The 22,007-nt window shown below is 39.1% G+C and overlaps 1 protein-coding gene across 2 annotated transcripts; it reads left to right on the forward strand.

Annotated features, from left to right (window-relative positions):
- The first annotated feature begins 279 nt into the window (after positions 1-279).
- Positions 280-21,787, forward strand: LOC140194106 (uncharacterized protein KIAA0408-like). Of its 2 annotated transcripts, none has more exons than XM_072251555.1 (8): positions 280-471; positions 3,815-3,982; positions 9,197-9,401; positions 10,476-10,565; positions 14,605-14,751; positions 14,845-14,924; positions 17,451-18,825; positions 20,972-21,787. In XM_072251555.1, the coding sequence occupies exons 3-8, from the start codon at positions 9,219-9,221 to the stop codon at positions 21,143-21,145; spliced, it is 2,049 nt and encodes a 682-aa protein (XP_072107656.1). In that variant the 5' UTR covers positions 280-471; positions 3,815-3,982; positions 9,197-9,218; the 3' UTR covers positions 21,146-21,787. The 2 variants fall into 2 exon arrangements, with proteins under 2 accessions (XP_072107656.1, XP_072107657.1); XM_072251556.1 differs by having other exon boundaries at positions 9,201-9,401.
- Positions 21,788-22,007: the final 220 nt, after the last annotated feature.

The following is a 22,007-nucleotide window of genomic DNA, read 5'->3' on the forward strand; positions in this document are numbered from 1 at the left end:
GCCTACTGAATGTGACTTTGGAGTTGCTTTTGACACTTAGTACAGGTTTCTGACTTATTTGCTGTTTTTGCTTATGTGTTAATCTGACTGTGTTCACTTGAAACCTAAAAGTGGCCTGGGATCCAAAGATGTTTACTGTGTGTGTGTATGTGGGTGGGGGGGGGGGGGGAGGGTGGTGCGCAAAGGAAGAGTGTCAAATTTCATATTATGTACATACCTTGGCTTGTGCAAATAAATCTGAAGGTGCCCTGACTTTCTGTCATGTGCCAGCTACTGGGAGTTAGTTGTTTTTGACTTGGAGATAGGTTGAACAATGACTTTCTTAACGTCCCTTTTCTCTCTTTCTCCGAAGGTCCTGTGCAGAGAAGAACTTTACTCCCCTGCATTTCTTGGCCCACTTGGCTGTTTCCCGGCAACACAACTATGTTCAGAAAAGAGCAAGGCTCAGCATAACCACAAAGAAGAAGGCAGGTGAGAAACTTGATGCTGCTGTTGTGATTCTGGAGTGTTGCCTTTCTAATACAAAATCAAACTCGATGGACACTGCCACTTGTTTTCCTTAGAACTAAAAAGTGAAGTGGATAATTTAACTGGGAATTACATATCTGTCACAGCCTGTTGTAAAACCTCAGTATATAATATCGAGAAGTTTTCTTTCCAGCCACTCCCCAGCTCCCTCCTTTGTTATTGCTCACTGGTGCATGTCTGCCTTAAGTTAGTCTCCAAAAAGTACCCAGTTTATTTACTATTGTATATGCATTGTTCCTTTAGGTTAGTCAGGAAGTTTTTCTATGTCCAACACAAGTAATGCCAGGTCTAAAATGATAAAAGCTTTGAAGAGTGGGACAGCTGGAGAGCAGACTGCACCCAGCATTCTCAGAGGTAGAAATAATCTACTGTGAACTTAACCAATTTGCATCAATACCTTCATTTAGGAACCTATGTGTTGAAGCTCCAGATTTTTTGAAGTATTATTTAGAACTGCTGAAGAAATCAGGAGAATCTCTACAAACCTAACATAAATTGGGATTGTATTTACATAATGTGCTTATGCTAAAGATCAACAGGGTCATTGACAAAATTGTTCTAAGAATAAGTGAAAAGAATCTGAACGTCCACATGATGTGATTTCCTGTACTACGTGTCGTGCCTGATTTGATCTTGTATGCAGATGCACCAGATGAAGCTGCTGTCCATAAACCAGCGCAGCCCAGGGAGACAAAACTCCAAAGAACCAAGGCAAATTTTTGATAAAGGTGCATTCCACTTTCTTCCAATAAAGGAGAAGGGGTAAAAGGAAGTATACTTGCTTTCTACCCAAGATGTGGAATATTGTTGGATGTAGTGCAGGGGCTTATGGTGGAGGCACTGAGAGCAAAGTGCAGGGCTGGCAGTGTATGTGGAAGTCCTGAGCAAAAAGCAGAGGCAGGGAGAGGAGGCAAACTCTCACAGCTATGTCATGTTCACCTGGCTTTGAGAATCTTGCATGTGCGGAGAGCTTGCCAATAAACACCTGCATATCTCAACCGGATGCTCGTGAACTCCAGGACCAGCTCTTCCAACTGAAGAGAAAGTTCAAAGAAGTCAAAAAACGCTACAGACAAGAGAAGGAAGTATGGATGAAAGAAAAGGAAATGATACTGAGGGAAGTCACTGGAATCCAAGTAAATAAAATCCATTCGGCTTCTCTTAAAGCTCACTATAGTAGAATGTAATGTTTAATGCTATTTTAGAGAACATATTTATTTCTTTATTAAGACACTTTGCATTATTTCTTAATAAAATCTGTGCTATAGCATTTTTTAAAAGAGGAGACAAATACATTTTACTTGAGTTTTCAAGTTGCAATTAAGTAAGCTTTTGTTTCTCTTTGATAAAGGTGGTTTCACGTATTCCACCTTTTTAAAGTAGAAAGTACTTCACATTCAGTTCGAAAGCATCAAAATAACCCATTGAAATAACCTAACTTTTTATGTGGTCCAAATGCTCCTGAAAGTGTTTCTTTTTTACTTTTTAAAATTACCACTTCCGTCAAGTTTTATTAAGTGCTCTTATTTGTCTCTTCCAAAAATAATAATAATATTTAAAACTGGTGCATGGGACTGTGGAGTAACGTCAGACTGTAAATTGTGAAATAAAATGTAATTAAACAATTTTAAGCTTTTGTTGGAAGTTTTGAATAGCTCGTTTGATGAGATCTCTGTTTCTGATATGATGGATAGCAGTTAATTAAATATTCCATTAACATAGAACAGTCCAGCACAGTACAGGCCCTTCGGCCCATAATGTTGTGCTGACCCTCAAACCCTGCCTCCCATATAAGCCCCCACCTTAAATTCCTCCATATACCTGTCTAGTAGTCTCTTAAACTTCACTAGTGTATCTGCCTCCACCACTGACTCAGGCAGTGCATTCCACGCACCAACCACTCTCTGAGTAAAAAACTTTCCTCTAATATCCCCCTTGAACTTCCCACCCCTTACCTTAAAGCCATGTCCTCTTGTATTGAGCAGTGGTGCCCTGGGGAAGAGGTGCTGGCTATCCACTCTATCTATTCCTCTTATTAACCCAATATCTGTCCAGGTACTCAGTGCTACTTCTCCCTCAGCCTGGGTGAACTGTCAGTCAGTGGAGGTTCTGGATAGCTGACACTTTACTGCAAATAACCAGAATTCTTACGTCAGGCATCTCCTATGAAGCCAGTAACAATAACATTGGCAAAGTCATTAAAATTAAGTGTACTAAAAGGAAAAAGAAACTTCCATTTCTATTGCTCATGCCACAACATGCTAAAATGTTTTCCAGCCACTTAAGTATTTTTAAAATGCTATTTTTATAATGTAGGAAGCACAAGAGCTAAGTTATATGCAGACATTGGCACAAATACAATGGAATATATTACTAATCCATCTATTTTAATGCTATTAGTTGAGATGTAAAGGCTTAGGCAGGATACCAGAAGAACCCCCCCTGTTTCATATAGTACTTTTAGATCTTTAAAGAGATCATATGTTAGAAACCAGGTACCCCATCTGTTATTTATTTATATACACACATTCTTTCTCTCTCTCTCCTTTTTCTCCCTCTGTCCCTCTGACTATACCCCTTGCCCATCCTCTGGGTTCCCCCCTTGCGTCTTTCTTCCCGGACCTCCTGTCCCATGATCCTCTCGTATCCCTTTTGCCAATCACCTGTCCAGTTCTTGGCTCCATCCCTCCCCCTCCTGTCTTCTCCTATCATTTTGGATCTCCCCCTCCCCCTCCCACTTTCAAATCTCTTACTAGCTCTTCCTTCAGTTGGTCCTGACCAAGGGTCTCGGCCCGAAACGTCGACTGCACCTCTTCCTAGAGATGCTGCCTGGCCTGCTGCGTGCACCAGCAACTTTGATGTGTGTTGTTAGAAACCATGTCTCATTTTTAATAAAATGTACTGGAATGTCAGTGTAGAATGTATGTTCAGGTGACGGGCAGGGGAAGTGTTTAAACTTCCCTTGTCTCCTCTGTGCTGTCATATATTAATTTTCAGGCTCTGAATTTGCTAGACCATTTCAGATGGTATCTAAGAATAGACTGCAAGGGTTGATTTGGTTGGAGGTCAGACTGATGATGGATGGCAGATTTTCTTCTCTTAAAGATGGTATATCACTGGTCACGTCCTGATTATAACCTTTACATAAGTTTTTTGCCTCTTACTTGTGATTGCACCAAAAGTTATTTCATTCGACAGATATTTGTAAATCATTGTCATCTATGCTTCATAGTTGGATCAACTTGGCCAGTGACACAATACTGAAGATTTATCATCTTTCTCATAGGCTGATAAAAACAGAAGAATTTTGCTAAATCTCAAGTCCATTTTGCAAGGTGTTCAGGTTAACATTAACAAGGAGGAAGATCAAAAGGCAAACCTACACCATCAGTATTCTAAAGATAAACATGCCTGGGAATTGGAACGAGAAAAGCTAAATTGTCGCTTTAAACAGGTCAGTTTGAACGTGTTAAATGGTTGTATAATTTTAAAATGTACCAGGGAACGATAAAATGATGTGCAGTATTTAGCAATTAATTGGAAAGAATTTTGTTGAGTGCACTACTCAATGGTTGAATAGAATATATAAGTCACATAATATGTAATTAAATGATAAGAAATATGAAATGTTGCTTGTAAAATGAGGAACATTGCAGTCAGAAAGAGTGGTATTTGCACTCCATCTCAAACCTATCCCTTTCAGCTCCACACATAGATGACCACTCTGATCTTCTAGAGGACTGATTTTGTTTCTTGCTATCCTTTCACTCGTAATATATCTGTAGAAGCCTTAGAATTCTCCTTCACCTTGTCTGCTAGGGCAACCTCATGTCTTCTTCTAGCCCTCCTGATTTCCTTCTTAAGTGTTCACTTGCATTTCTTATACTCCTCAGGTACCTCATTTGTAGCTACCTGCTATGCCCCTCCTTTTTCTTAACCAGGGCCTCAATTTCTCTTGAAAATGAAGGTTCCCTAAACTTGTTATCCTTGCCTGTTATTCTGACAGGAACAAACAAAGTCTGTACTCTCAAAATTTCACTTTCGAAGGCCTCCCACATACCAAGTACACCTTTGGCAGAAAACAACCTGTCCCAATCCATACTTGCCAGATCCTTTCTGATAGCATCAAAATTGGCCTCTCTCTAATTCAGAATCTCAATTCAAGAACCAGACCTATCCTTTCCCATAATTATCTTGAAACTATTGGCATTATGGTCACTAGATACAATGTGTTCAGAAAATGGTGTAGTACTGGCAGATGTTCTAGATTATTTGAAGTTATTTCCTGTTAATATACTTATATTTGACTCTTTTCAATATTCTACAATATGATATTAAATTTTGCAATGAACCAGGTGAGTGGTAATCGAACATGGGAACCATGGGCCAATGAGTGGAAAGGGAAAACCAAAAAGTATCTAGTAAGCAATGGGGATTTCCAAATAGTGAAATAGTGGATTGTTAGAAGAATGGGGAAGGAATCTATTGTCTTGGCTATGGTCAGTATTTAGTTCTATGAAACTTAGGTGTGTAGTGTAAAGTTTATATTTGCAGTCCTTTTTGAACATCAGATTTCAATTGTACTTGTACTGAATTTCCTGCCCAGTACTTCCCGTTTGTACAAGAGGCGAAAATAGGTAGTACCTGGAGGAATGGTAAAATTTGCCGTGGAGCAGTATTCAGAGATTCGTTTGTTTATTTTTGGAATGAGCAACCCGCATTTAAGTAAGCCCATGATTTAATTTGTGAATGGATAAATGAATACTTACACTGAAGTTTTGTACAGTCAGTAACTTCCATATATCTTAAAGAAGCAAATGAAAGAAAACTCCTCTGGGTAGCATGCATAATCGTCATCAGTTATTCATTATAAATGCATACAGATTAAAGATAAAGATTAACTTTATCTGAAGATAAATATGTTGAGATTCATTACAGAAATATAGGTGGGAAATCTTACACATTTTTAATTGTCTCCACTTAAGTACAAATTAAATAGTGTCAAACAGTGAACGTACAGTGCATGTTTTTTAATTGAAGGTGGATGCTGCAAATGTCAATAAATAGCTAGATGTATTTACAGTAAGTAATTATTTGGCTTGAAAATAATTTACAGCAGTAAGTTTCATTTATTCAAAATGAAGAACGTGCAAATCAAATTTTGGAAAATGAAGTTTATTATATCTGTAGTTTTGAGTTTAAACTTCCTAAATTCAAATCCATACTCTATCATAGTTTGCTACCTTTTAATGCCTGAGTCAGAAATTCATTGTTATACTCAACCACACAAGTATTCAGTGATCCGTAATGCTGCTATTCATGGGTGATGACTATATTTTAATGTTCTCTTTTTTCCTCAATTTTATCAAAGCTCAAGTTCTGTTCATCCATTGGGTACACAAAGCAAGTTCAGATTGTATCGTTATCTGATGAGCCAAAGCTAAACTTCTCTATCGGAATCTGACCAGTAGCTAACTCTACTCTATTGGTAAATAAAGAAGAATGTGATTCTGTGAGGTTCTTTAGGTTACATATTCATAATTTGCTATCTATATCAATAAGTGTTTTAGGTTTCCCTCAGCAATCCTAGATATTTGGTTTCATTGGCATACTGTAAATTCACCACTTTTTATAGATACAGAAGAACATGAGATTATTTATCCGCTTGAGCCTGTGCTGTCACTGAATAGAATCTAAACTTTGCTTCCTCTTTGTATGCTTTTGGTTAATAAAAATTACCTCATTAGATTTTAAATTAGCTATTTCTAGAGCATGATTTACTATTCAAAGATTCTAATTTTTTACTATCTTCTGTATGTAGAATAGTTTACTAACTTCACTCATGAAAGGCCTGATCTATTTTCAGAATCTGCTCCTACTACTAGACTCCCTGACCATAGAAAGAGTTCCTCTCTATCTGTCCTCTCAGTTCCACTTGATATTTTAACCTACAATCGTATAATGAAATTGCAGGGAATACAATCTTATGTAATTATTCCCAATAATTATTTTCCAGATTATGACTATAACTCTGAAGATCAATGCAACCTTGCCTTTAAAGTCAATCTGTCCTTTCTAATGTGCTCTATGTGCCCAAAACTACTTAGAGTACTACAGGAATGCTCTAAACAAGGCATTGTATATCTATGACATAACTTTTATTGAAGTACAGTGCAGAATAGGCCCATCTAGCCCTTTGAGCTGAGCTGCCCAGCAATCCCTCAATATAATCCTATCCTAATGTCTTGTTTAGAACATGTAACATTCTTTGGCTTCTTTCTCCCTTCCTTTCCAGTCTTGATGAAGGGTCTGAGCCTGAAATGTCCACTCTTTATTCCTCTCTATAGATGCTGCCTGACCTGCTGAGTTCCTCCAGCATTTTGTGTGTTACTCTAGATTTCCAGCGTCTGCAGAATGTCTTGTGTTTATGATTTGCCACAACTTTTTCTATTCTGTCAATCTGTCAGTATTTCCCTATAAAGTGCTGTCATTCATACTGTTTGATATGTAACTTACCTTTGTGTCAATAGAATATGGCTTATTTTCTATCACCTAAGTCATATACAAAAAAAACTAACATTTTGCCAGTATAAGATTCAGTGTTTTTCCAAATTGAATAAAAGCTTCATCATTTTTCAGGATCAGGACAACCCTGGTAAAAGTGAATATGTTTTGCTAGGCCTTGATTGCCCATGAGCAGGAGGTGACAAGGTACCTTTGTAATCTACTACAGCGTGCTTCAGGTGGAAGCGCTACCACTATGCTGTTGGGCAGGAAATTCCAGAATAACATTGTTTCCAAGTCCAGATTGTGACCATGAGACATAGGAGCTCACCTATAGATTCTGCTCCACCATTCTATCACGGCTGATTTATTACCCCTCTTAACCCCATTCATCTGCCTTCTCCTGTAACCTTTGACGTCCTGACCAATTAAAAACCTATACCTTTCTGCTTTAAATGTGCTCGATGTCTTGGTCTTGACAACTGCCAGTGGCAATGTATTCCACAGATTCACCATCCTTCTGATCTCCATTCTAAATGAACGTCCCTCTATTCTGATACTTTGCCCTCTGGTCCTAGACTCCCCAACTATAGAAAGCATCCTCTCTACATGCGCTCTATCTAGGCCTTTCAATATTTGTTAAGTTTCAATGAGATCCCTCCTCATTTTTCTAAACTCCAGCAAGGGTACAGGCCAAAAGCTGTCAAACACTCCTCAAATGTTAACCCTTTCATTCCCAGAATCATTCTCGTGAACCTCCACTGGATCCTGTCCAATGCCAGCACATCTTTTCTTAGATTAGGGGCTCACAATACTCCAAGTGCAGTGTGACAAATACCTTAAATTGCTTCAGCATTACATCCTTGCTCTTACATTCTAGTGGTAACAAAGTTAATGCTAACATTGCATTTGCCTTCCTTAGCACTGATTCAACCTGCAAATTAACCTTTAGGGAATCCTGCACAAGGACTCCCATAATTTGAAGAGGAGCATGGCAGGTACTCTTGAAGTTGTCTACCCAGGAGTTTGTGCATTCTCCACGTCACTCTGTGGGTTTCCTCCAGATGTTCTGGTTCCGTCCTACATTCCAAAAAGACATGCAGTTAGCATTAGAGAGTTGTGGGCATGTTATTGTTGGCATCAGAGAGGTGGCAACACTTGCTGGTTGCCCACACAACCCATGCTGATTTACATAGAAAACCTACAGCACAATACAGGCCCTTCGGCCCACAATGCTGTGCCGAACATGTACTTACTTTAGAAATTACCTAGGGTTATCCGTAGCCCTCTGTTTTTCTAAGCTCCATGTACCTATCCAGGAGTCTCTTAAAAGACCCTATTGTATCCGCCTCCACCACTGTCACCAGCAGCCCATTCCACGTACTCACCACTCTCTGCGTAAAAAAACTTATCCCTGACATCTCCTCTGTACCTACTTCCAAGCACCTTAAAACTGTGCCCTCTCGTGTTAACCATTTCAGCCCTGGGAAAAAGCCTCGGTCTATCCACACGAGCAATGCCTCTCATCATCTTCTACACCTCTATCAGGTCACCTCTCGTCCTCTATCACTCCACGGAGAAAAGACCAAGTTCACTCAACCTATTCTCATAAGGCATGCTCCTCAATCCAGGCAACATCCCTCCTTTTCTGCAGCCGTGACACTATCACTGATCAGCAGTGCCATGCCCTCACCTCTTTTGCCTCCCTCCCTGTCCTTTCTAAAACATCTAAAGCCCGACACTCTTAAGTAGCCATTCCCGCCCCTGAGCCATCCAGGTCTCTGTAATGGGCACAACATCACAGCTCCAAGAACTGATCCATGCTCTAAGCTCACCTGCTGTGATTTGACACGTGACTCATTTTACTGTATGTTTTGATGTACATGTGACAAATAAAGCTAATCTTTAATCTTTTCTCTTATGTGGATACAATTTTGTTCATGTAAAGAAATAGATTACTGTTCATATTAAAGCAAAATTGAATTAGATCACCTCAAATCTGGCTTGCACTAATCTCCACAAACAGACTGACTCTCCACAGAGCTGGCCATGAGATTGTGTGACTGAATAGTCTTTTGATAGAGATAACTAATATAAATTTAGAGTCCGGGTATGAAATGTGAAGTACTCACAAATACTTATTTCTTGTCTCCGTAAACGTAAGCTAGAAGAAAACTAAAGGGTATATGGAAAGAAGGGAAGCGTTTGGGAAAGAGCAGTGTCTGTTGGCCACCATGGATCTGAAGAAGCATTTGGAAGAGAGCGAGAGAAATTGGAGCATGGAGAAAATGGAATTACTGAGGTGCTTTGATAATGAAAGAAAGGAATGGGAAAGTCAGCTGAAGGATATGCAGAAGAAGATAGAGCAGGTGTTCTATTTATCATATCTAAAAAGCATGTCTTGCAGTTTATTCAGTGGTTCAATTTAATATCAGAGAATGTATACAGTATAAAACCTGAAATTCTTACTCTTTGCAGACATCTATGAAACAGAGAGGAAAAAAAACCCAAAGAATGAATGACAGAAAAATGTTAGAAAGACCCCCCCCCCCCATGCACAAACAGTATTTGGAATGGCATCAAAATGTTCTTCAAACAGCTTGAATCAGGGAGAAATCCAGAAGTTCTGGTTGTGTAACAACATACCAGAATTTCACTGGAATACCAGTCACATTACTGAGTTCATCACAGTGTTTGTCCTGTTGCTTCTGGGTCGTTGGTAATTGCAAGGATTATGTATCTGAAGTACCTGGAGATACACAGGGTGATCTAGTGGCCTACGGCACAGATTTAGAGACTGTTACTGTGAAAGCACACACTCCTATGTAGGGACCATGAATGATATGGGCAACTGCTGCAGAAGCAAACTTCCTTCAGGCTTCTGAGAATGTCTTAGCTATCCAGCCTACCCATAGAGTCTGGTACTGGTAACCAGCTGCAGATAGTTCCCTTTAACTTGGTAAGCCTCAAGGGTCTGCATTCCCTCTCCACTTGATCATAACTTTGATCACACCCTTCAGCAACTCTGACCTCTTATACATTTTAATTTGCCATTTGTGACACTCCCCCACCATTTACTGCAATGGTTTCCAATCATTTTTGGGTTACCACCCCCTTGGCTCCCCAGCATCCCCCTCTCCCATTCCAGCCAATACATAAAAATTATAAATAATTTTGATTTATGATGCATGACGAAAGAAAACATGCACTGCAAATTCAAAGCAGTGACAAATAATTGCAAAAAAAATTCAGATCTATTTAAAGCCACAAATAGAAGTATTTAGTTACAGTAAAAACTATTTTCATCAATTGTAGAGCATATATTAATAGTCCAACTATTACTACTTCTCAGGTGAACTTGAGAATGATTGAATCACAAAATTTACCCGTTTGGTGAAGTACTCTAATTTATGTCGTGCACATGTGATTTTCAATCTTCATAGATTTACTGGGATGTGAATTCAAGACAAGAATGTAAACTACATGGACAAAGAAATGGACAAGGACAAAGAAGAAGCAGAAGAGATGACTGGGTAATGTTCAATTTCTATTGTCTTATCTTGAATGTAATGAAATAGACCAGGTTTGTGTGAACAGCATCAGTGTGCATGCAGCAAGAGTTGATGATGTTATTTTGGATGAACATAAGCCACAGTAGGCCATTCACCCTTTCTGGCCTTTCAGTTAAGACCATAGCTGATCTTTTATCTATTTTCCTTCACCAACCCATGTTCCTCAGTTCCATTAATAAATGTTTATCAATTTGCCTTGAGTACACCAAATGACCTCCACACCCTGTTTGGATACTGAATTCTGGTAATTTGCTATCGTCTGGGTGAAGACAGTTTTCCTCATCCTTGTCTTGACTGATTGGCCCTTTATTTTACTACTGTGACTCTGGTTCCATACAGCCTGGCCAGGGAAAACTTACCTGTGTACTGAAAATCTCTTGCAATAAAAGCCAATATATTGTTGCCTTCCATTTGTTGTTGCTCCTATATATTAACTTCCTGTAATTCAGTATAAGGCAAGCCTTTCTGAACAGCACACCTGTTTCTGTTACCAAAGTGTACGATACCACCTTTTTCCACATTATATTTTATCTGCCATATCCTCAACCTTTCATTTAACTTCTGTATATCCCTCAGAAATATCTGCATTCTCTATGCAATTCCTACTGCCATCCAGCTGTGTCATCATATTTATGTGCCATGGCATATGATGTGGGAGATCATGGATCATGATTGTTCTTGGTAAATTTTTCTACAGAAGTTGTCTGTCATTGCCTCCTTCTGGTCTGTGTCTTTACATGATGAATGACACCATTCGTTATCAATACTCTTCAGAGATTGTCTCCTGGAGTCAGTGGTCACATAACCAGGATTGTGATATATACCAGCTTTCATCCACGACCTGCTTCCATGGCTTCATGGACTCTAATCAAGGGGGCGGTGGGGGGGGGGGGGGGGGTAGTGGTACTAAGAAGGTGCTACACTTTGCCCAAGGGCCAAGGGTGACCTTCAGACTGGTGGAGGGAAGGAGCACCCTACACCTCCTTTGGTAGAGATTTTTCTCAAACCCAGCTATGTATCACCAACAAATTTAGATTTAAACTTTGAAACATTAACCAGTCGACACATACGTTACCCCTAAGAGATCTGGTCATTGACTTCAGGAAGGAGGGTGGTAGTTAACATTTTCTTTGTCTTCATTGATGTTAAGAGCTTCAATTTCTTAAGATTGAACATCTGTAATAGCCACGTAAGTACTGTGGCCAAGAAAGCTCACCAATGGCTGTGCTTCCTAAAGAAGCTAAAGAAGTTTTGCATGTCCCCACTGATTATCAATTTTTATTGATGCACCATAGAGAGCATTCTGTGTGGATGCATAATGGCTTGACATAGCAGCCACTCTCTGCATGTGACCGCAAGAAACAGCAGAAAGTTATGGACACAGCACATCACGAAGACCAGCCTCCTCTCTACGAACTCTGTCTATACTTCTCAATGCATCAATACAGCTGCTAGCATAATCAAAGACCCCACCCACCTCAAACATTCATTTCAAGAGGTCTAGAATTCAACAGCAAGGATGTGATACTGAAGCTTTATAAGGCACTAGTGAAGCCTTACCTTGAGTATTGTGAAGAGTTTTGGGCTTCTCATTTTAGAAAAGATGTGCTGGCATTGGTGAGGTCCAGAGGAGGTTTAGAAGGATAATTCCAGGAAGGAAGGGGTTATCATATGAGGAACATTTGATAGCACTGGGTCTGTATTCACTGGAACTTAGAAGGATGAGGGGGGATCTCATTGAAACCTTTCTAATGTTGAAAGGCCTAGACAGAGTGGATGTGGTAAGGATGCTTCCCATTGTGGGACAGTCTAGGACAAGAGGGCACAGCCTCAGGATAGAGGGGCGCCCTTTCAAAACAGATGTGGAGAAATTTCATTAGCCAAAGTGTGGTGAATTCGTGGAATTTGTTGCCACATGCAGCTGTGGACGCCAGGTTGTTGGGTGTATGAGTTCTTGATTGGACATGGCATCAAAGGTTACAGGGAGAAGGCTGGGAACTGGGGTTGAGAAGGAGAAAAGGATCAGCCATGATTGAAAAGTGGAGCAGACTCGATGGACCAGATGGCCTAATTCTGCTCCTTATTCTCTCTTCCATCTTTCTTCCGGCAGGAGGTACAAACGCCTGAAAACACATACCATCAGGCTCAAGGGCAACTTTGGCTCTGCTGTTGTAAGACTATTAAAGGATTCCCTAGTATTATAAGATGGATTCTTGACCTCACAATCTACCTTCTGTGTAACGCTGCACTTTATTTTGCATTCTGTTATTGTTTTACCTTGTTCTACCTCAGTACACTGTAATGATTTCATCTGCATGAACAGTACGCAAAGCAGCTTTTTCATTTTCTCAGTACAGGTGTCAATAATCGATTCCAGTTTTAATAATACAAACCAGATAAGATCACCTTATTTCCCTGGTTATAACCTTAAAAATCTCCAGTGGATTTTTAAAAGAGTGGAAAGAGAAAATAATTTTCTCTTTCATCCCTGTCAAGGCTGCCTAGTGCTGTTACTGTTTCCACATTGCATTGTTATCAGTTCCTAAATGATGGATACCAACATTTTCTCAGATATTAATGTAATGCTGAGCAGTTATGGCTTCTCTTCTTCTTCTTCTTCATCAGTAAAAGCTTATGTTTGCTACATTCTATCTGTGAGAATTGTCTGGGAACTGTGGAATTTTGGAGGATGGAAATCTGCATATTCATTTCCTTCATAGAGGCAGAAGCAGGTCATCAGGTCCAGCCACTAACAGGACTGTGATAATATTATCTCAGTTCTATTACTTACTTCACTTCAACTTTTTTTTCCCCTTGATGCTAATTTTTTTAGCTCTTTGTTTACTCCAGATCTTTTGGAGATTTATTATTTTCAAAAGGTTTTTTGGATCCTCCATGAAAATGGACACTAAGCATTAATTCCTGTTTCCTTATTCCTCAATATTTCTTTATGTTTCTGTTGGACTTATGAACTTTAAAAAGATTTCAAAGGTTCATTTTATTATGAAAGTATGCAAGCAGAATACAACTCTGAGATTCTTCTTCTCCAGATAGCCATAAAATACAGAAAACACATAGAAGTCATTGAGGCCCCCCTCCTACATGAAAAAGAGAAAGAAATAATACTCTCAAACCCCAAGCCCCCCAACCTCTCCTCACACAGAAACTAACAGATCACCCACCTGGACACAGCAGCTAAAATGACAAACTCTAAACCCCAAGCTCCTCCCACACAAAAAAAAGTGACAAAAACATCACTCAACCCTTCCCTCACTCAAAAAAAAGTAACACATCGCTTACCTGCCGATCAGCAACAAGAAAGAAAACAGGAAAACTGAAGGAGACTAATCTAAGCTATAGTCCACACTGATATCACATATGTCTCAGAATTTCAAAAACATCTTCTGTCGGCATGGAGGGCAACAGCTCGAACTCAGTCCTTGCATGGGGCCTTCATCTGCTGGGAAGCAGCCTCCTGACCTCTGGCCCAAGGCAGCCTGCTGTGGAGAGCGACCTCTAGCCCGGCACGGCCTGCCATGGGGAGCAACATCTTTAGCTAATCTTTTCTATCTGTAGATGTCTGTTTCCGTAGTACTTGTAAACTTCTTTCCATGTACTGACTTCCCTTAATCAATGGTCAGGTACTCCTATGCAGAATTATGTAATTTAACTACATTTTCAGACTTGCCATGTTTTGGGAAGCATTATGTGACTTTTTTTTTCTTTTATCTGCCTTTTCCTTTTTCTTAATAGAGATAGTTAGGCCACATTTTTTGTCTAAAAAGGGATATGTATTACTTGAAAAGATTGTAGTCTTTAACTGTTCGCCATTGTTTGTTTGCTGTCATAAGTTTTAATGTAGTTTCAAAATCTAATGTAGCCAACTTATCTTGTGCTTTCGTTGGTTTGCTTTATTCTGATTTGGTTGCTGTTTTGAGATTAAATTACTCTCACTTTTTATAGATCATGTTGTCAATAGAATAATCACTGTTCCTTAAAGGTCCCTACAGATCAAGGCATAGAAAAGAATAGAACTAACTCATTGTTCATTGAAGAACTGTCACTTGAAAGTTTTAAAAAAGGTGGTCACTGTCAAAATATGGAAAGTACGGAGAATGATAAGAACTGCTTCAGTGCATTGAATGCAGTAAGTAACCTGCATCTTCAAATTGCATTATATCTGGAGATGAAGAATTGACATTTGGGTACCCTTACATCTTATAATTTGTCATTTTCACAGGCTTTACAAGAAATAGCAAAAGTAAGTGAAGAATTATGCAGTTACCAGGAGGAAGTCCAGAAAAAAATGAGCACCATAAGGTATCAGTATGTCTGAAACATTATATATCGCAGTTCCTATGTATATATGGTATGCAAGTGTAAATGAAGAACTTTTTGTCAACGTGCTTTGTATTGAGAAGACTGGCAGGTGACCAGTGTAAAATTAACTATGGAAAAGCATGGACATGCAAAAGGTTCATTTCTGAGGTCAATATGTCAGATTAAAATGGCAATAATTGGCTGAGGGGAGATAAATTGGGGCTGGTCCAACCCTGTATCTCTTTCACTAATCAAATTCCCAACTTGTTGCTGCACCTCTCCCCACCTCCCGGTTTCACCTATCACCTTATGGTTCTTCACCCACTCCCCCCCCCAACTTTCTTACTCTTTGACTCATCTTTTTTTCCCAGTCCTGGTGAAGGGTCTCAGCCGGAAATGTAGAATGTTTCCATAGGCGCTGCCTGGCCTGCTGAGTTCCTTCAGCATTGTGTATGTGTTGCTGTGCTGTGCAATTTTAGTTTTCTTTGATTTTATTATAGCAAGCCTATACATTTTATTGATAATCAGATCCCTTTATTTCTGAGAAAGAAAATGAAGCAATGGTAGCTGAATAAATATGCAAAAGATTTCAAGTGACAAGGGTATGTTGATAATTGGATAGTATTACCTTCTGAAAAAAGTGAGCAGAACAGCTGGTACAGTTGTCCTGCTCTTCCTATCCCCACAGAGAAATCTAATTTAAAAACAATAGCACTTACCCTTTAGGGCTTACTTAGGCCTACCCTCCTGCAGATTAGACTAAACTGGAAGCTACAACGGCTTTCTTGCACAGGGCTCTAGTAAAAATGGTACTTGTTTATCAGAAGATATAATTAGCACTCACTGACGTGTTAGCTTGCTGTTATATAATTCCTCAATTTTGAAGTTGTCATCTTTGTTTTCAGGCCCTCTTCCCCTTGCCCTCCATCCTTACAATTCTCCAAATCGACACTGTGGCTGTGATGGACTCCTGGACATTCAAAATTCAGCTCCCAAATGTTGAAGTCCCTAGAGCAATCATAGGATTAAATTTTGTTATTCTACCTCTCAATTTCTTAAAACATTGGCCAAGTTTATAATCACTAGCCCCAAAATCTTGCACAGTGTATTGTTTGCTGGCATTCTTGAGAAACACATTGGGACGATATACTGAATGCTTTGCATATGTGACTCCAAAAAAGAAAAACAGGTTGAGACCTAAACATACAGGATCTTCATAAGATATAGGAGCAGAATTAGGCCATTAAGTCTTCTCCAATACTCCATCATGGCTGACTTATTATCCCTCTCAACCCCATTCCCCTGCCCTTTCCCCGTAACCTCTGATGCTGTGAATAATCAAGAACCTACCAATCTCCACTTTAAATATACTCAATGACCTAGGCTCCACAGCCATCTGTGGCAATGAATTCCACAGATTTATTACCCTTTGGTCAAATAAATTCCTCCTAATCTCTGTTCTAAATGGACGTCCCTCTATTCTGAAGCTGTACCTGCTAATCCTAGACTCTGCCACTATAGGAAACATCCTCTCCACCCAGTCTATTTAGGCCTTTTAATATTCAGTAGGTTTCAATGGGATTTCCCCCCCCCCCCTCATTTGTCTATACTCCAGCGAGTACAGGCCCAGAACCATCAAATGCTCCTCATAGTTAAACCTTTCATTTCTGGAATCATTCTCAGAAACCTCCTCTAGATCCTGTCCAATGCCAGCACATCTTTTAGAAAAGGAGCCCAAAACCACTTAGGCTTACGGGCTTTGGAGGCGGTTCAGAGGAGTTTCACCAGGTTGACTCCAGAGATCGGGGTTAGACTATGAGGAGAGATTGAGTCGCCTGGGACTGTACTCGCTGGAATTCGGAAGAATGAGAGGAGATCTTATAGAAACATAAAATTATGAAAGGGATAGATAAGATAGAGACAGGAAAGATTTAGGACAGAGATGAGGAGAATCTGCTTTTCCCAGAGAGTGGTGAATCTGTGGAATTCTCTGCCGAAGAAGCAGTGGAGGCTACCTCAGTAAATGTATTTAAGACAAGGTTGGATAGATTTTTTTCATAGTAGGGGAATTAAGGGTTATGAGAAAAGGCAGGTAGGTGAAGATGAATCCATGGCCAGATCAGCCATGATCTTACTGAATGGTGGAACAGGCTCAACAGGCCAGGTGGCCTACTCCTGCTCCTATTTCTTATGTTCTTATGTAACTGCTCAGAGTACTCCAGTGGAGAACTACATCAGAATCAGGTTTATCATCACTCAGTAAGATCATGAAATTTGACTTTTGTAGCAACAGCAGTACAGTGCAATATATAAAATTACTACAATACTTTGAAAAGTCTTAGACACCCTCGCTATATATATGTGCCTAAGAGTTTTGCGTAGTACTCTACATCAAACCCTGGAACTCAGTATCATTACTGAGCAGCTAAACTGAATCATTAAAATGAAAACTTTTAATTCAGCATCTTATTAATCTTAAAGTTGTTAAAAAGCTACCAAATTTTTTATTTGTTTTTTTTAAACCAGAACAAAGTCCTATCCGTATTTGCAAGCATGCCAAGAGAAAAATAATGGAACTGAATTATTAATAAATGAAACCTCCTCAGATGAGAAAAATTACATGTCAAATGATACATTTAAAGCATTTCAGCCTATACCTTCTCGACATCAAAAATGTTCTGAAGATCTTCATAGTGAGATAAACAGGAATCACTTCAACAGGGATAAATTTGAAATTTCTGCTGGACCTTCAGGAGGAAATGGTGTAAATGATACTTCTCTCACAAGAGGAAAAGCTCCACCAATTCCACCAAGGACATCCTCTTTGTATCTTGCAAGTACATTCTTGGTATTTCCACAGGATCATGAGGATGCTTTGAAGGAGGATAACAGTAATAGTGAAGTGCACAGTCGTGTTGCAAGAAAAGGTTGTACTGGCCCTTATGAAGCAATGCTACAGAAACAAGGACTGAAAGTTCTTAAAGATGGAAGGGATTTTAAAACATCAGCACCATTTATTAGATATGATACAGGTGCTGAGGGCAGTGAGGATAATTGCAGCCAGGTGTCATGTGATGCAACTGACTTAGTAACTGAAAGCCGATATATTGGTTCAAAAGTACAGTTGTCTTCAGATAAAAGCCCAGTGTTACTAATGCAAGAGAAAAAACAAGGTAAAATATTGAGGCCAAGAAAATCTCTGTTTCAGAAAACTAATCGACTAGAGAGTAACTTTCCCAGGTCTCCAAAGGCAATAGAAATGTTCAATACCAGTAGCATGCGTCTGCAGTCTGCAGAGGATGTGCCATCAGGACGAGATGATAGCTTCAGCACCTTGAGCACCAAAAGTTGTGACCCTGGTGCATGTGGAAAATCTGTGGTGCAGTATGCAACAACTCCTCGCCAAGGATCTAGCATTGAAATTCATTCTGAAAGAAATGTCCATGCAACCAGACAACTTCCTTTAAATCTTGCAGTTTATGCAGTTAAACCCCATAAGCCACTGTCTATCACCAATGTAAAAATAGGTGAGCCAAAGCATTACCAAGGATTTCCTTGTCAGATAGTGGATAATGATAAAAGGCATGTGCTTGACAAGATCATTTCAGATCATTTTTCCAATCCAACACATTTAAGGGATACAAGGTTGAATTTTGATTTTGGTCACACAACATTGAGAAAGGATGAAAGATCATCAAATTCTTCCCTTCAAGTGAAGAATGAAGTTGCGTACTTTGCTGATGGTACAAAGCAACACACATCTTGTCCTAATGCATTGCATGGCAATTCAAATAGGATTTCGGACACTTCTCAAATAATTCACCTGGATCAAGAAAAGGAGTTGAAGAAACGATCACAACAATCCCAAAGGGTCTCAGGACAGCAACTTTCATTACCGATGGTAAGCAGGAATTTAATGTTCCATTTAGCTGTTTTTAGTAACCGAAGAGTAGCACAGAGGGTAGTCCCTCAACTACAGCATGCTGAGTCCAGTCTTGATCACCACCAACTATCTCTGTCTAGTTTCCACATTCTCCATCTGGCGTGTGCATTTTCCTCTAGTTGTGCTAATTTCCTGTCACCTCCCTGTTGGTAGGTAGGTTAATTAGCTACTGTAAATTAACTCAAAGACAGACGGAAGACAATGATTGCCTACGTCATATGACATGGCACATGATGAAATTAACTGTATTGGAGGTAGGTGATGAGAGAAATTAGGTTATTGGAAAATGAGAGGGGGAAATAGGACTGATGGGACTGCACTGGAGGCTAACATAGGCTGAACAGTCAAATGGCCTCCTCTGTCATAAGGAAATTTGATAAGCTTAGCAACAGTCTTGAACAAAAAAGTACTTAAAAATAGATTTTGTTCTGTAGGTTCACCTCTGAGATCAATATAAGAAAGTGTCCAGTTGAAACCTGTGGGTGTTGCTGGAGGCTCTTTAAGCTTCTATTGGTGCCTAACAAGCTTTACCCTTAAAATCAACAAAGAAAACTTAACAGTTGGCTAAATCATGATTCAGACTGTCAAACCCTAAACTTTTTTTTGTTTTAGAAATACTCAAAAATATCTGTGAAAAAAATTGTCAAATAATTTTAACTCAAATATTAAACTAATCCTAAAATACATTTAAGTGGTTATAAACACCTTTGAACTTACTAGGGTACGTTAGGAAATGCAGGATGTTCTGTGCCATGTTGCTATTAGTATCAGGTTGTTCAAGGATGCTAAGTATGCATCCTAAACATACGTTGCCGTGGTTTTCCCAAATATGCTCTGATGGAGCCCAGCAAATCAAAACAAGGTCTTGCCAGAGAATTTTACCAGCTGACTGGAATAGTCAGAAACTCCATTCACTCCAGTGGAGAGGAATGGATGCTTATTTTAATTAATTGAGTTTATTTACATTTTCATTTTAAAATCCTCACCATTTTTTAAATGAAGAGGATTGATTATTATTTTAAATCTTCTATGTTTGGTTTTGGATGTTTCTGAACATCAAGTGTATTGCCTCTCCTTGAACAGAATATAATGTTTCAGGGAAGTCATACTGTGAGTTTTAGCGATGTAGACTCACATGTTGTCAGACTCGGGCGTAAATTCTTTTGCCTGTTGTTGCCTCCTCATGCTGACACTCCCTTTCCCCACTGCTGTCACCCTTTGCACTCTTAACACCCAATTGTTTCTTTTGGATTTTTTTTTTGTACTTTGATTACAACAGAGTCTCTAGATAAATCTGGTTCCAGTATCAGCTAGGAATGAACTAAGTGATTCAACAAACTAAGTGACTAGACACAGACTGCTTTGAGCAGTTAACCCAGGTTTCTCCTTCTTCACTGAACTCTGTGATGAGCTACTGTTGGACCCCATCCTGATGGTCTGCAGTGAATCACTGACAAGAATTCCTTGATTCTTATGCTCGCACACGCCACAGGATGTTAAGCAATGGCAGTGAAAAGTTTCACTCTCAAGAACTCAATCTTCCTTTTCAAGAAAAAACTTTACAGTTTTACAAACATTTTAGATTCCAGTGGAAATATTTCCATGATTATACTATTCTATACTTTGCATCCATAACTATGTTCTCTGCAATGTAAGTGTCCTACCTTTAATAAGAATGGCTGAAATTGTGTGTCTTTAGATAACTGAGACCTAATATTTTTATCATGGTCTGCTACATGCATTAGTTGATACAACAATACTCGTAATAGTGGCACGGTAGCATAGTGGTTAGCACGGTACAGGTGACCGGGGTTCAATTCCTGCTGTTGCTTTGAATTTGTATGTTCTTCCCATGACCATGTGGGTTTCCTGCAGATGCTCCAGTTTCCTCACACAGTCCAACAACGTACTGATTGGTTGGTCAGTTAGTGATTGTAAGTTGCTAGGATTAAATAGGGGGGGGGATGCTGGGTGGCAGGGCTGGAAGGGCCAGAAGGGCTTATTCCACGCTGTATCTTAATAAATAAATAAATATCCGAATATACTGGATGTTGCAGAATTGCAGTAGCATTTCTTCCTGCTGACTCAAAACTTTTTCCTGCAGACTTTGCTGCCTGCGACAGTGAGATTGAATGGGATGAGTTTCTCCCGTCCTGCTAGACCACAAAACCGGCGATTACCTTCACGATGGGCAACACAGGCACCAGCGGCACATGAGTGGCCTTCACAGAAATGCAATCAAGCTTTCCGTTTTGATATAAAAACTTCAGCGATATAACATGCTACAAGCCCCTTACAAATTAACAGATATTATAATGGCTTTCTTAAATAATGCTATAATTCATTCCTATAAAATTTTATGCAGTATGTATCCTTCAACTAATCTCACAAAAATAGTTGAAATTATGATTGGTAGTCTCCAGTAATTACTGTATATTGACTGTCATAACCTAAACATTTTGTATAATTTTCAATTATCATAAATCATTTCCAATATTTAATAATTTTCCATCCTATTAAATAATTCAGTGTTATTATTTTAAAAATGTTTACTATAACATTGTATTTTGTTGCAAACTTGTATATCAGCTGTATTCTATGAAGAGCAGAAAGCTCAGTTATTTGCATGCAAATGTGTTTGTTTATGCATGAATAGTTGATGCTGTGTCTTTGGGCATTTAGGGGACAGTTGGCATCCATAGTATATGTTCATGGTGAGCAGCAGTCTAATTATAGAAAGCAGGTTTTTATTTCAATTAAAAATATGTGGAAGTATAAAATAAAGCAAGAAGACTGTCTCATTATTTAAGTTTAAATATGTCTTATGACTCAAGGCAGTTTGAAGAATAAAATGTTGGTCTTACTAAACCTGTTTTCATCTGTAAAAAAAAAGTAAATGTACAATATTAAAAATAAAGCTGACTAGTTCTGGTATATAGATTTTTAATTTTTCATATTTGCTGTAGTCTCTTGCTGTGGCAAAGGGGCAGGTCATGGTATGGAAAATCCACACACACAGCACCTTGTTAACTGCTCCCCTTACATTTTCTCTTATCTCCATTGACAGCCTTTTAAATAGTTCTTCTGTAGCTACAAATGGGTGAATTCCACCAGGAACAACACACTTTTTAACAATCAGT

The sequence above is a fragment of the Mobula birostris genome, chromosome 2, assembly GCF_030028105.1.
Source record: "Mobula birostris isolate sMobBir1 chromosome 2, sMobBir1.hap1, whole genome shotgun sequence".
Taxonomy (NCBI): Eukaryota; Metazoa; Chordata; class Chondrichthyes; order Myliobatiformes; family Myliobatidae; genus Mobula; species Mobula birostris.